This window comes from Monodon monoceros, unplaced genomic scaffold (assembly GCF_005190385.1).
Source record: "Monodon monoceros isolate NGI ecotype Baffin Bay Population unplaced genomic scaffold, NGI_Narwhal_1 Super_Scaffold_7, whole genome shotgun sequence".
In the NCBI taxonomy this organism is placed as follows: domain Eukaryota; kingdom Metazoa; phylum Chordata; class Mammalia; order Artiodactyla; family Monodontidae; genus Monodon; species Monodon monoceros.
In genome coordinates this window covers 72,350,983-72,365,224 of record NW_021703784.1, presented here as the reverse complement: position 1 = coordinate 72,365,224, position 14,242 = coordinate 72,350,983, and the positions used below count along the sequence as shown (strand labels likewise).

The 14,242-nt window shown below is 39.9% G+C and overlaps 1 protein-coding gene across 3 annotated transcripts in view; it reads right to left on the bottom strand.

Moving 5' to 3' along the window:
- Window positions 1-14,242, bottom strand: part of NELL1 (neural EGFL like 1) — an 852,764-nt gene that overhangs the window by 451,763 nt on the left and 386,759 nt on the right. For all 3 annotated transcript variants that reach the window (XM_029208123.1, XM_029208124.1, XM_029208125.1), the window contains one exon: window positions 9,171-9,296. In XM_029208123.1, coding sequence (XP_029063956.1) covers window positions 9,171-9,296 — 126 coding nt within the window. The remainder of the gene's footprint in view (window positions 1-9,170; window positions 9,297-14,242) is intronic.

The following is a 14,242-nucleotide window of genomic DNA, read 5'->3' as shown; positions in this document are numbered from 1 at the left end:
ATTTAAGCTGGTAGAGTTGGGTTTTTGTTAAATCATTCTTTAAGCTAAAATCATCTGAACCGATGTACTTACATCTCACTTTATCCTTCAACAACTCCATGAAAGTGTACAGAGGACACTGATGAAGAAGCAGAGAACTTTAATGGTTTTCTAATTTACAAAGTAAAAAGGCGGCACTGCCAAAGCTTGCAACAAGTTGAATTTATACACCAGTTTATACACCAGATTTTAACCATGAGAATGTATAGCTTTCATTCGGCTCAAGAATAAGTAATGTATATTTTCAATACTCTTACATAAAGGAAACATAATCCAAAGATATTTCACTATATCTTAGACAAGTGTGGAAACAGCTAAGCATATATGCATTTACCAAATCTTTAAGATGGAAATAAAGAATACATGATAGCTTGCTGGGTTATTAAAGAGAAATAGCTTGCTGGGTTATTAAAGAGAAATGCCCATTCATTGTGTCGACTCAAATGTGGATATAAGCAGGGCTGCAAGGCTGGCCTCAACAGTGCTGTAAGTGCTAAAGCATCCTTAATCAAACCCCTTTATGTGAAAGCTTAATTGTCATTCTGCATGCACAACTCCAACAATGGAGTGTACAGAAATACTAACAAGCCTTTTACGATGAATTTGAGTCAAAGGCAACACAGTTCTTAATACGTTTGTGCACAAACACCCTGGGGGCAAAGATCCATCATTTACTCTAGGTGGTCTGCAGCAGCTAATGTGGTTCAGATAAAAGAACAAAAACCGAAAAACCAAACACCAACAAACAAACAAAAACCTCTCAGCTGAGCCCAACAAGGAAGCCAAACACCAGACAAATCCTTCATCCTAAAATATCAAGGGATATGCCCTTTGATATCCTCCCTGAGACATTTCCTGGCTTTAATAAACCTTAGCACTATTTTAACACTACTGTTGCTAAATGGAGTGAGTTTCTGGTCTTTGGCTTTTCCAGGACTACATATGGAAAACTAAAATTGGCCCGGAAAACCAAATATTCTATTAATTTTCCCTCTGTGAACCCTGTTTAGAGGGGTCTCTTAATTTTTCCCTGTTTCCTCCTTTTGTTAACTTTTTTGTTTTGTTTTGTTTTGTTTTGTACCTGTGAAAACAGGTGATGGGCAGAGAAGCCCAGTCACAAATTTGTACGTGCAAGTAATGTAGCTTTCTATAATTTCTTCATTTCAACTTAATGAATGGTTCTGAACTCCTATTCTTCTGCACTAGTGGGGTAGTGAAAATGTCTCAGTCATTTTAAGGATTCTTTGCTTTCATCTGTCTGTGTCATGGTTCTAGAGATTCCAAGTAATCAAGACACTCGCAGAGAGACATCAGTCTGGTCCTTGGCCCGTGGAACACACAGGTCACCATGGAGACGTCCCATTTATCTTTAAGGGCTCTTTGAGTCATCATAACAGTCAGGACACAACTGAAGATTCGGGACCTCCCCATGAGACCCTACCTACAGAGCATTCCACAGCCTTTCTCTCCCCAGAGTCTTATACACATCCCAGAAGGCAGCTTTGGAGGCAGAGCCCTTCCCTCCAGAAACCATCCAAACCTCTGCTTTAATTACCTTCTGCCACCATGTCACCCACCACCCATTCAAAGGAATCATTTTCTAGTCTACAATATAGAGGGCAAATCTTCTCTCTGATTCCAACCCCACCCCAATATTCCCTCCAAACTCTAACCATCTCTGTTCTACAAAGGCAAGAGCTCTCAACCATGACTGCATATTAGAATCACTTGGACGTTTAAACAAAAACACTGAAGCCAGGTCACAACCCCAGACCAAATGAAAATCAAAGCCTCAAGGGGTAGATCCCAGGTATCGACTTTTTAAAATTCATGTCCTAAGTGATTCTAATCTGAGATGAGAGTTGAGACCCTCTGCCCTAAAGGGTTAGAATTTTGGAATCCTACTTTGGTACTTTCACATCCCTCCTCTGGAGGGGGAGGAAGGTGACAAAGTCTGTCTAAATAAAGGGAAGAAAAAATGAATATACCAGGCAAACAAATCAAAACAAAAGGCAAATGCCTCCAAAGAACATCAGAGTTTTTAATTGGGTTTTGAAATATCCAAAGGTACACGTCTTATTTTGACTTTTCTTATTCAACATATCAATAAATGTAGTCTGTTATCTTTAATAAAATGTTTTGCATTCTAAAACCTTTGACAGAGCATTTCCCACTAAAGTAAAAGTAGTCTACAAGTCCATGACTGGAATTTTATTCTTATATCTGTATCGCCTCTTGACTGAGAGGCAAGTAATTAGAACTTGCACCTTTTATGATGCCAGATAGTCAAAAGTATACCAGAGCAAATGTGTCCAAAACAAGCACATACTATGTGCTTGAAAGATAAGGATAATCAATGCATAATTTACTACTGTGCTCAATCAAGGTGGAGGATTTTCTACTTTAACTCCATTTCATATGGCCCTGCTCAATGAGAAAACATCAGGTATCTCATATTTGAAATGTTCTGTATTTCTTCGACCTTAGTAGGAAAACATTTTCCAGAAAACTAGTGTAAAATTTCTTTTACATCTTTTAAACTGTTATCTCACATCTTTCATTATGTGGTACTTTATTTAAACCATTAAAGTAATAGACTATTATATCTAACTTTAACTAAGCTTACTTGATTTCAAATACATACTTCCTTCAAGCTCTCTTCCATGCCAATATCAAAGAACATTAAAAAAATCTCTTAGCAAGATAATGGAAATCACATATGATATTTGTTATCTCACTTGTTCCCTTTATTTCTTACCTTTACGGAAAGTTTTTGGCATAAAAATGGGTGCTTACCCACTACTGTCAAGTACCTGTCTTATTGCTGCATGCTTTGATCGTAAATCACAAGTATCATCCTTTAAAGCTTCCTGAGTATTCAAAGGTAATGTCTTATCAAACAACCTAAACACAGGGTGTTTAACTGGGGATAAATGAAAGTCAGGGACCAATAAATCAAGCAGGTTGACCATTTCAAAAATCAAAGGGTCCAGGGAAGAGGAAAGGACTCCCCAACCTCAATTTTCGATACTCCTCCAGCTTCAAAATTCATAAAAAAATAAGGGCAACTCAGGGATCTCTTACAGAACAGAAAGTGATTTAGAATCACACACAAATTCCAAGGCCAAAAACTCCCCCAGTGACAAAGGTCCAATGTTTTCGATTTCACCAACAGAAACGTTCCTAGAAAAAAGCATGGAGCCTCATACAAATTACACAGTTATGTCAGGGAACCCCAGCCATCACAGTAATGATTAAGTTATAGCACATTTTAAAATTCTAGATAACTATTTTCAATGTTGAATCCTCAGAACTTTTATTATCCCGTGAGATACGACTTTTTCACTTTTTAACCAGGAAAAATGTAGGAAAGAGGTAACATTTCTTTTCTGTTTGATATATTGTCTTTCCTCTCCAGCATCATGCTTGGCATCTGCTGTCTCTGGTGCAGCCTTTCTCAAAGAACTGTTGTTACAGCATAGAACTGGGAAGGGCAATTTTGGGGATCCTTCTCTGGAACTTGTCAAGGGCCAACACTATAGGATGTGAAATACCCAGTACTTAACTAAACCCCACTAAGACTTTAAAGAGGGATTGATTTGGTAAACTTGGAACATATTTGATGGTGAATGCACATTTGAGTTTTCTCAGCTGAAGATCTTGCCTCACTAACCATGAAATTCCTGGGCAAAGAGGTCATTTGTCACTAATGTCTTTGGCCATATTTCCTAACACTCATGACAGACACTAATTGTATATTGGACACATAAATGAATAAATGAATGAGTGAGTGAGTGAATGAATAAGTGAATCCGTCATTCAATAAATCAATGTACCACCAAAGCTCATATGTCTTCTTTAATTATAGGCTCACTCATTTTTGGTTGAATGGAGATTTTCTATATGACTACTAACTTCTAAAATGTTAGCACCAGAGTAAATGACAAACTAAAAAAAAAGGAGAGAAAAAAATGGCCCAATGTACTTTGAAAACCAACTGAACAGTAGCAGCAGATACTAATTGATTTGGGACAGAGACCAGAATGATCTTTGGAAATAAGAATGTCAATAATGAGAAATGCCATGTCAGGAACTCATGGCAGACAAAAGGATGTCTTCAGGCCTGTCAACTTCTCCTAGCAAATTTCTTCTGGAAACGAAGCATCTGAAAAGACATCTTACAGTGGCAGATATCTGTTATATACCTCATTTATTACATAGACTACTAACCACTTGGGGGAAGGAGTCTTCTTTGCCAATAAAGAAATGACAGAAATTAAAGGTGTGGACCTGCTTATCTTGTAAAGAGCACACTTGGCCTGACAGGCTTATTTTTTTCAGGACACCAAGGTAAATGTCAGAGTTCCAGCTTACTATGGAAATGTCTAATGGAGGACCCTGAATCTGGTCTAGAGGAGAAATGACCATCAGGGAGGATGCGTGTCTCTTACCTCTCCTCATTCCCATCAATATTCCATATTCCCATTCACATCTCATCTATATTCCCAAATTTCTACTTTACATGCGCGCTAACATGCCTTGGTAAACTCCAATAGCTCCTCTTGGCTTGCAAATACATTCCAAATGCTCCATTCTGACAATCAAACACCCTTTTCTTATTGCGTTTTGCTTGAACTTCCATCATAGCACTTAGTACAATGTGTTTAATATCATCATTATTTTTTGAGACTACATGCCCCATCACATTGTGAACTGCGACTAAAACATAAGGTTACTTTAATCAACAGCTCTTCATGTCAATGGACACAAAATTTGTTAAGAATCTACTGTATCATTTGCTATGGTATTTATTAGCACCATTCACCAAATACGTCTAATTACCAAACCTAGGTACATGGTAGGAAGGCCTTTCCTCTTCTCCTTGTAGTTGGTTGAGGACTGGTAACTAGTTATAGTTAGTCAATGAGTTGTACGTCAAAGGGATTTGGTTAGACTGCATTTTGGCTGATACAAGATGCTCTAGGCTCTCTTTTCCCTGTCTTGCTGACTAGCAATGTTCACAATAGTGACTATTCCATCAGCTTATATCCCAGTCATTATGATAAGCAAAGCACCACTCCTGTTGACCGGTGAAATACGTGAGCAACAAACAAAACCTGGTTATTTTAAGTCACTCATATTTGAGGTTGTTACTGCAGAACATCCTAACCTGACTGATACAAGGGCCATGATAAATGTTTTCACACATATTATTTGATGTTCACGGTAACCTATAGGTACAACAGATATGAGCAATGTTTTACAAGTGAGATTTAGAGAAGTAAACAATTAGCCCAGGGCCAAGCAGCTTTATTCACTCCCTCATTCAATACTTACTGAGCACTGCCCTGTGCTGGGCTATATTCTAAGTAACCAAGGTAGAACTGTCCTAAGGCAGAACAAGCCTGTTGAATTAAAAAAAAAAGTCAAAAGTTTGGGTGGCCGCCTCCGAAAGGACAAGGATGGGAATGGTACAAGATAAAGTCAGAGAGGCAGAAAGGAAAAAAGTCACGTAGGGTTTTAAATCAAAATAAGGAGAATTAATTTGATTTTCTGAGAAATGGAAAACTACAAGAGATCTTTAGAAAGTCCTGGTTTTACAAGTTTGCCCTCATCACTCTGTGAATAGAGAGTTACAGTAGAGCAAGCCTGGGACAGCAGGTCCAGAATGGTAACCACTGAGGATGGCTGGTAGTTTGGTAGTAGAGGATATGGACGGAAATGGATGAAGTGGACGGACTTAGGACAGCGTGTGGAGGGTAGATTCAAAAAGTCTAATGTACAGACTGAAAGTGGAGGGACAAGAGAAGGAAAGCAATCAAGTATCACCCGTAGCTTCCTGGCTTGAAAAACTAGATAGATGGTGCTTTCATTTGGTGAGATGCAGAAAATTGGAAGAGGAGGACGTTTGCAGAGGTGGAAGGAAATCCAGAGTTCTATCTCATACATGTTAATATGAAATGCCTATTAAATACCTATGTGTAGATGTCAAGTTGAATATATGATTCAGAGACTCAGGAGAAAGACTGGAACTGGATAGAAATTTATGAGTTATTAACATAGAGATGCTGTAATGTGATAATACTGAATGGAGGCATCTGAAAAGACGATATGGATGAACAAGAGAAAAAGGTCCAGGGCAGGGCTCTACAGTACTGTAACCTTTAAGATATCAGCAGAGGGAGAAGAACAGCTAGGGACACTGGGAAGGTGTGACCGGTGACATAGAAGGAAAATCAGGAAGTAAACTGTCTCAGAAGTGAATAAAATAATGTGCTTAAAAAAGGATGATGTAGTCAGCTTTGCTAAATGTTGCTGAGAGGTCACAAGAGATAAGAAGATTAGACTGAACAAAATGGAGCTCATGGTTGACCTTGATAAATGTACTCTCTGTCGAATGGTGCATCTGGAAGACTTAGTGGGAGTGGATGAAGAGGGTGTGTGAGGTAAGTACATGTAAGGAAGGCAGTAACCCCTGACGATGCAATTAAGACGTTTGCTATGAACAGAAGCAGAAAAATGGGCAGTATATGAGAAGAAATCTGGGATCAATGGAAGGTTTTTTTTAAGAAAAGTATCTTATCCCCAATTCTATGACCTATGGGGGAAGTCCAAAAGCCCTCACTGAGATTTCTGACACTCCTGAGAGGAGGCCGTGGTGACTGTGACTGTTGCATTCATGTCTGTATAAATGTACTTTGGGTGGCAGGGAAAGGATCGGAATGGTTACCTCTGCCTCTGAGGTCACGATATCCTATACACACATGTACCATTTCCCTCACTGTCCCTTATGTTAACCTGCATTCACTGGGGTCAGAATGGGGAGGGTCTCACCCAGTCTTCAAGGTGGCAGATTTTGCTGAAAGTTGGAGGGTCATGAGGAAGACTCGCCCTGCATACTATATAGCAAAACCACCACAACAAAACCCCTCACACTAAGTATTCCTACCTTTAAAAGTCCTTTCAGCCATCCTTTCACTGAGCAGTTTTCGTTGACCCCTGTCCTCCACAGCACCCAGCCTTCTGCTCTCTGGCTGGTTCCTCTCTCCTCCCTCTTTTATTTCTCTCTTTTGTTCTAACTTTTCTGTTCTCTCTCAGACAAAATACATGCACAAACAAAACAAAAAGTTTCCCTGCAGAACTACTTACTCTTTGTTTTTTTTGGATGGTGTACCCACTGATAATCATACACTTGCCTTTTACTCCAAACAACACATTTCTCTTTCTAAAAGTAACTCTGGAGCTAGTTCTTAAAATACTACATTTTCCATCTGGTTGCATATATACTGTACAAACTACCAGGCAGAGCACCTGTCCTTAAGAGGCTTTCAACAGGCACCAGCTCTTGTCTTCCTCCTTCAGTGAAGAAAATAAGAGCAGAGGTGCTACGTATTCTGATATAATTTCAACAAGGCCTTTCCACCCAGCAGTGCCTTAATCAGGTCTGAGTTGCATGATACGGTGCCTCTGTGTTGGGAGATGATCCACTGCCTTTGCCTCATGTTAGGGTTAACATAAGTCAGGACCTGGACAGACCACTGAGAACAGAACAAGGCTCATCTGTAATATCACAGATTTTTAGACTATATTTGTTTACAGGTCCAAAAGAGTTTTGCCCCCTTAAAATGTTTGGATCACAGCATAATGTTTATGAAGTCTCTTTTTTCTCTGGGAATTTTGTAATAATACATAAAATACAGGTAAACAATATTTGGTCTACTGCAGGAGTCAGAATCTTGCATCAACCTGAAATCCTTTAGCCAAAGAACAGTAACGTAAAAATATACAACAATCAATGGCAAAAGTATCTGGACATACAAACATGCTTCTCAAACTTTTATAACTTTTTACACCTCTGAAAAGGCCATTCAAAATAAAATATATTGGGGCTTCCCTGGTGGCGCAGTGGTTAAGAATCCACCTGCCAATGCAGGGGACACAGGTTCGAGCCCAGGAAGATCCCATATACCGTGGAGCAACTAAGCCCATGTGCCACAACTACTGAGCCCACGTGCCACAACTACTGAAGCCCACACGCCTGGAGCCCATGCTCCACAACAAGAGAAGCCACTGCAGTGAGAAGCCCACATACTGCAACAAAGAGTAGCCCCCACTCGCCACAACTAAAAGCAAGCCCACGTGCAGCAATGAGGACCTAACACAGCCAAAAATAAATAAATAAATAAATTTTTAAAAAATTAAAATAAAATAAAATATATTAAGAGTGGAATTCCACTGTGAGTGAAAATAAATTTAAAAATTTTTAAATAAATTAAAATAAATGAATTAATTTAAAAAGAAATCATTTTTTATATACCAGTCATTAGGACAAAGAGAAAGATGCCAAGAGTCAGAGAAATACACAGCATGACTGAAATCTTGTATTCAGGGAGCACCTTCCTTATAGGTTACAGATTGGGCATTTAAAGACATTTCATCCAAGAGAAGAAAGACTCAGAATCTTCTACCACCCTTAACCAATTTACTGTTCCTGTCTCTGTGTTCGTGATTTGAATGATAATGGAACCCCAAACCAAATGCCCACCAAGCCAGCACTGCTCACACAGAGGCAGTGACCACAATCCATGGAGTTCCAGTTTTGTATTCACAGCCCAGTGATAAAGGGAAGAAGAGGGACAAAACTGACAATAAGCATATGTCAGTGAAAAGTCTTGACTGGCTCCCATATACCCAATCCGTGCCCACCAGATACTCTCGCTCCTGCTTTAAATTTAACCTCTTATCTTTCCCAATGAGAACAAAGTACATTTTCTCACATAAAAACACATTTCACCTTGATGGAAGGAAAACAGTTTGATACTTTTCTCAATTTGGAACTGATGTCTCTCTCTAAGTCCTTCAGTGTTACCATAGGCAACTGGGTCTTCAATTTCAAATCATATACCCATGCACGCACGCACACACACAGAGACAGAAATACTGGGAGTGGAAATAAATTAGGCAGACAAAATTTCTCTTATTATCACTTCATTCCTAAAAAGTTGATGATAAGATAATGCAAGAGAAGAACTAGTTAGTTGAAAGTAGTACTTAGAGCTAAATGTAATGACAAAGATACTGGCACAGAGAAGGACTGAATCAGAAAAGCAACATTGCTGCTTAATGCTCACCGGTACAAGAGAAGTCATCCACGCGAATGTATCCTGGGACACAGTCACAGCGATATAACCCAGGCAAGTTGACACACACAGTGTTGGCATGACAGTAATGCATCTTAGCCGCACACTCATCAATATCTGAAGGAGAAAAAAAAGAAGCAATATCACGGTTAGACAGATGGTTGAACCGGAATGTAATCGTCTTAAAATGAAATCAGAAAGAGCGAATGCCCATTGAAGCCAAGAGAAAAAGCAAGATGTGTTAAACACAAAAGCTTAAGTGCAAATTCAGCTGATGCAGAAGATCCCATCTTAAACTGAAAATATTTCTAGAAAGATGCATGGTGGGACACAACAGTATAGAACCTAAGTATGAAGACTGAATATGTTATTATTAATCTCTAACCAAGAAAGATGCTTGTTTTAAATGTCCAAATTCAAGGAGTTCTGTGTCCAGGCATTGATACCAATGAATATTTATTAGGTGTCCACTGTACATGGTGTTGCTTTTATCAGAGAGATAAAGGGAATCGAGCCCCTCTCTGCTTGTTTTTCTTACTAAGACATGCTTTAATCCATCTGTTACAAAATGATGGTGTAGCCACTTTCTCCCACGTTGTACTGTGAATACAGACTGCAGCTACTGTCTAATGCAAATTAATGTCTTTCACCCCTTAACCTGGAGCTGCATCCCATGTCAAAGAATAATGGGCTGATTCAACAAAAAAGATCTTTTCTCTTTGGAATGGAGATCAGAGCACCATCTGCTTTCTCATAAAAAGTTCACGGTAAGAATTAAGGTAACCTACAACCTTAAGTAAAGAGTTTAGTATTTTCTGGAATTTATGTTTTCAAAAATGGCTTTACAGCAACGTACAGATTCAATGCAATCCCTATCAAACTACCAATGGCATTTTTCGCAGAACTACAACAAAAAATTTCACAATTTGTATGGAAACACAAAAGACCCTGAATAGCCAAAGCAATCTTGAGAAAGAAAAATGGAGCTGGAGGAATCAGGCTCCCAGACTTCAGACTATACTACAAAGCTACAGTCATCAAGACAGTATGGTACTGGCACAAAAACAGAAATATAGTCCAATGGAACAGGGCAGAAAGCCCAGAGATAAACCCACACACATATGGTCACCTTATCTTTGATAAAGGAGGCAAGAATATACAATGGAGAAAAGACAGCCTCTTCAATAAGTGGTGCTGGGAAAACTGGACAGCTAGCTGTAAAAGAATGACATTAGAACACTCCCTAACACCATACACAAAAATAAACTCAAAATGGATTAAAGACCTAAATGAAAGGCCGGATACTATAAAACTCTTAGAGGAAAACATAGGCAGAACACTCTATGACATAAATCACAGCAAGATCCTTTTTGACCCACCTCCTAGAGAAATGGAAATGAAAACAAAAATAAACAAATGGGACCTAATGAAACTTAAAAGCTTTTGCACAGCAAAGGAAACCATAAACAAGACGAAAAGACAACCCTCAGAATGGGAGAAAATATTTGCAAACGAACCAACTGACAAAGGATTAATCTCCAAAATATACAAAGCAGCTCATGCAGCTCAATATCAAAAAAACAAACAACCCAATCCAAAAATGGGCAGAAGACCTAAATAGACATTTCTCCAAAGAATATATCAGATTACCAACAAATACATGAAAGGATGCTCAACATCACTAATTATTAGAGAAATGCAAATCAAAACTACAATGACATATCACCTCACACTGGTCAGAATGGCCATCATCAAAAAATCTACAAACAATAAATGCTGGAGAGGATGTGGAGAAAAGGGAACTCTCTTGCACTGTTGGTGAGAATGTAAATTGATATAGCCACTATGGAGAACAGTATGGAGATTCCTTAAAAAACTAAAAATAGAACTCCCATACGACCCAGCAATCCCACTACTGGGCATATACCCTGAGAAAACCATAATTCAAAAAGAGACATGTACCACAATGTTCACTGCAGCTCTATTTACAATAGCCAGGACATGGAAGCAACCTAAGTGTCCATCAACAGACGAATGGATAAAGAAGATGTGGCACATATATACAATGGAATATTACTCGGCCATAAAAAGAAATTTTGCTTTACAGAAGAGTGGATATCATGAAAGTCAAGAGGAAAAATGTTTCAAGAAAGGAGTAATGGTCAGTTTTGTCACGTGATGCTGAGAAAGTTGAATAAGATAGAAAGAGAATTAACCATTGGATTTGGCAAGAAGTTCACTGCTGCCCTTGGCCTGGTAAGAGTAGTTTGGGGAAAGTGGCTGGCAAAGCCTGACTGGAGTCAATTAAAGACAGAATGAAAGATGAAGGAGACAGAGAAACAAGGCAAACTTCTTGGGATATTTTGTCATCAAGAGAAGAAAAACTGAAGCAGTAGCTCTAGGGAGACTTGATGATGAAAGACAGTCTTGTTTAAAGACTCTCTTGTGATGGAAAAGACCACAGTGAGTTTACACGCCACTGGGAATGATTCAACACTAGTGAAGAAAATTGACAGTATAGAAGAGAGAACAGATCTTCGCAGAAGTCAAGTCCTGGGGAGGCAAGAGGAGTTGTGTTCCAGTCCACAGATGGAGGAAGTCATCTTTACAACAAGAATGAAACCAAGAGATAAGGGAAGAGGTGGAGATAAGTTGGCATATTGGGTGGTGGAAAGATGAAGTAGTTCTCCTTTACTTGTTTTTTTATTTCCTCAGTGAAACGAGAAGAAAGAGAACTAGGAGAGGAAGGAGGTATTGGATGTTTAAGGAAAGGGGAAAAGTTATGAAATAATCATTTTGGAAAGAAGGAAAGAGAATTTACTATAGAGTATACTAGGTGGCTGCAGAGGCATGTGTGATTTGTGGCCATAAATATTAAGTGAGAGCAGTCAGCATGGTCATGTGTTTTTTTCCTGTCTCATCCAGATATCCGGGGTAGGGGCAGGGTACTTGGAAAGTTAGGTGTACCCAGAGATGAGTTTTTAAACAGACAGGATGGGTAAAAAGAGAAATAAGGGAACTGAGGTTGCAAAAAAAAAGAGCTGATGATAATGAGATGCCAAGGAACCTCAGCTATTAAGGACAGAAGTGACGACAGTAAGATGGATGTAGACAGTTGAAATGTACTGCCCAGATCTCTCCTCACAACTGAAGAACTTATTCCCCCGGCTGCCTGAAGTACCACCTGCTAACGATCTTCAGCTGTTAGCCTTTTAGGAAAACTGTCCTTGACTGAATCGAGCTGCCTTATCCTTAGTTACACTGCCGTCCTCAGGACAACCTTCAATGGAGGCTGGTTCTCCTTTACCCCAACTCAAGATAAGTGCAAAGGACTATCCCAGGTTCAGAGAACTCATTGAGATGAGCTAAATCCGCCCTCTGCCCAATCCTGTATCTTTCCCTTCCCCCATATATGTTCACCCTACAGCACTCCCTAACAAACTTCCTGCATGCCAGTCTCCATCTCAGAGTTTGCTTCCTAAGTGAACCCGAACTGCAGCAGGAATCCTGATGGAGGCAAGGAACTATGCCAGTGAGAGTACTGGAGGGTGTGAGCTGGAAAGCTAGGAGATGGAGTTATAGAGTAATGTGCTTGACATTAAGAGTTCAAAGGTGATTTCGTTGATTACAAGGTCTTTCATATGACTATGTGAGAGTAGAAGAATCGATCATTGTAAGTGAGAGACTAGGACACCAAGAAAAGCCAGGTATAGGAGGGGGCTAGTCAGCATTAGTACTGTTCATCCAGTATTACCAGTTTTCCTCTTCCTGGGCACATAATACAACTGTACTTCCCCATCCTCTTCAAAACTAAGCATGGCTATATGACAAAGCATGAATCTGAGCAGGGGCATACCACCCCGGGGTGGAAAGATTAAGGGCTAGCATCAGGCTTAACGCCATTTCCTTCTTTCTTTTTTGGAAAGTATGGGAGCACAGAGATGAAGTCTCTTTCAGCCTGGCTCCCTGAATGAGGAGCAGGTCACCAGACCAGCATGATGGACACGTTTCATGACCTAGAAACATGCTTTTGTTAGTTTAAGCCACTGAGCCTACTCTGACTAGTACAAAGAATGACCATGAGAAACATCTCAAAGAAGATCATTAAGCTTAACCTTGAAAGATGAACAGAAATTCAGCTTAGAGATTGGAGATGAGGAAACAGAAGGGAAACTACAGGGGCTAAACTTTTTGTCATTGCAGAGTTAGAAAGGGAGGGGACCATTTAGTCTGTACGTTCAAAGACCACTAATTAGCCCTCTACTACACTTTGAGGCAGAGTGATGAACAAAACTCCATCATGGACCTCATAGCCTGGCAAGACACTGAGCAGAACTTATATGTTCTACCAATGATGTGAGATCAATTCATGGGGATTTGACCTAGTCTGAGAGGTTCAGAGAAGGATTCTCTACGGAAGTGATTGCTCATCCAAGACCTGAAATAGAAATGAAACAGGTGAAGGGGAGGGGAATAACATACCAGATAGAGAAGAATAAAAAGAATTCGTTAGAGGAGGGAACTTTGCCTAGTTGAAGAGAAACTGGAAAGATGAGCTTGGGCCAGACCCTGCTGGGCCCTGGAGGCCACGTAAAGGAGCCTGGGCTTTAATCACGGTGGTGACACAGTCCAATTTCTGTTCTCAAAATATCACTCGGCTGTAGTGAAGAGAGTGGATTGGAGCAGGGCCAGCTGAAGGCTAAGTCACACTGGTATTTTACTCACAGAGATGCAGCCACACTGAACTCATTCTGTACTGCTAGGATGCCCAGCCATTTTTTAAGATGAGAAACTAGTCAGGACTTGCCTCAGAGGCAATTCAATCTTCCACCCATGGGCCACAGCTGCCAACCAGGCTGCTGATGGCAATGACTGTTTCTCTGTCATGGACCCTTGTCAGCTCCTCCCAGAGAGAAACTCCTGACTCATCTCCCTCAGGCCACTGCATAACTGCTGAGAGGTGTCTGCCTCATCTAGATTTGAAGGAGTTACTTGGCCATAACAAGTTTATTTTGATTCAAACAGCTAAGCTATCTCCTTGTCTCACAGGATGCCAAGGCCCT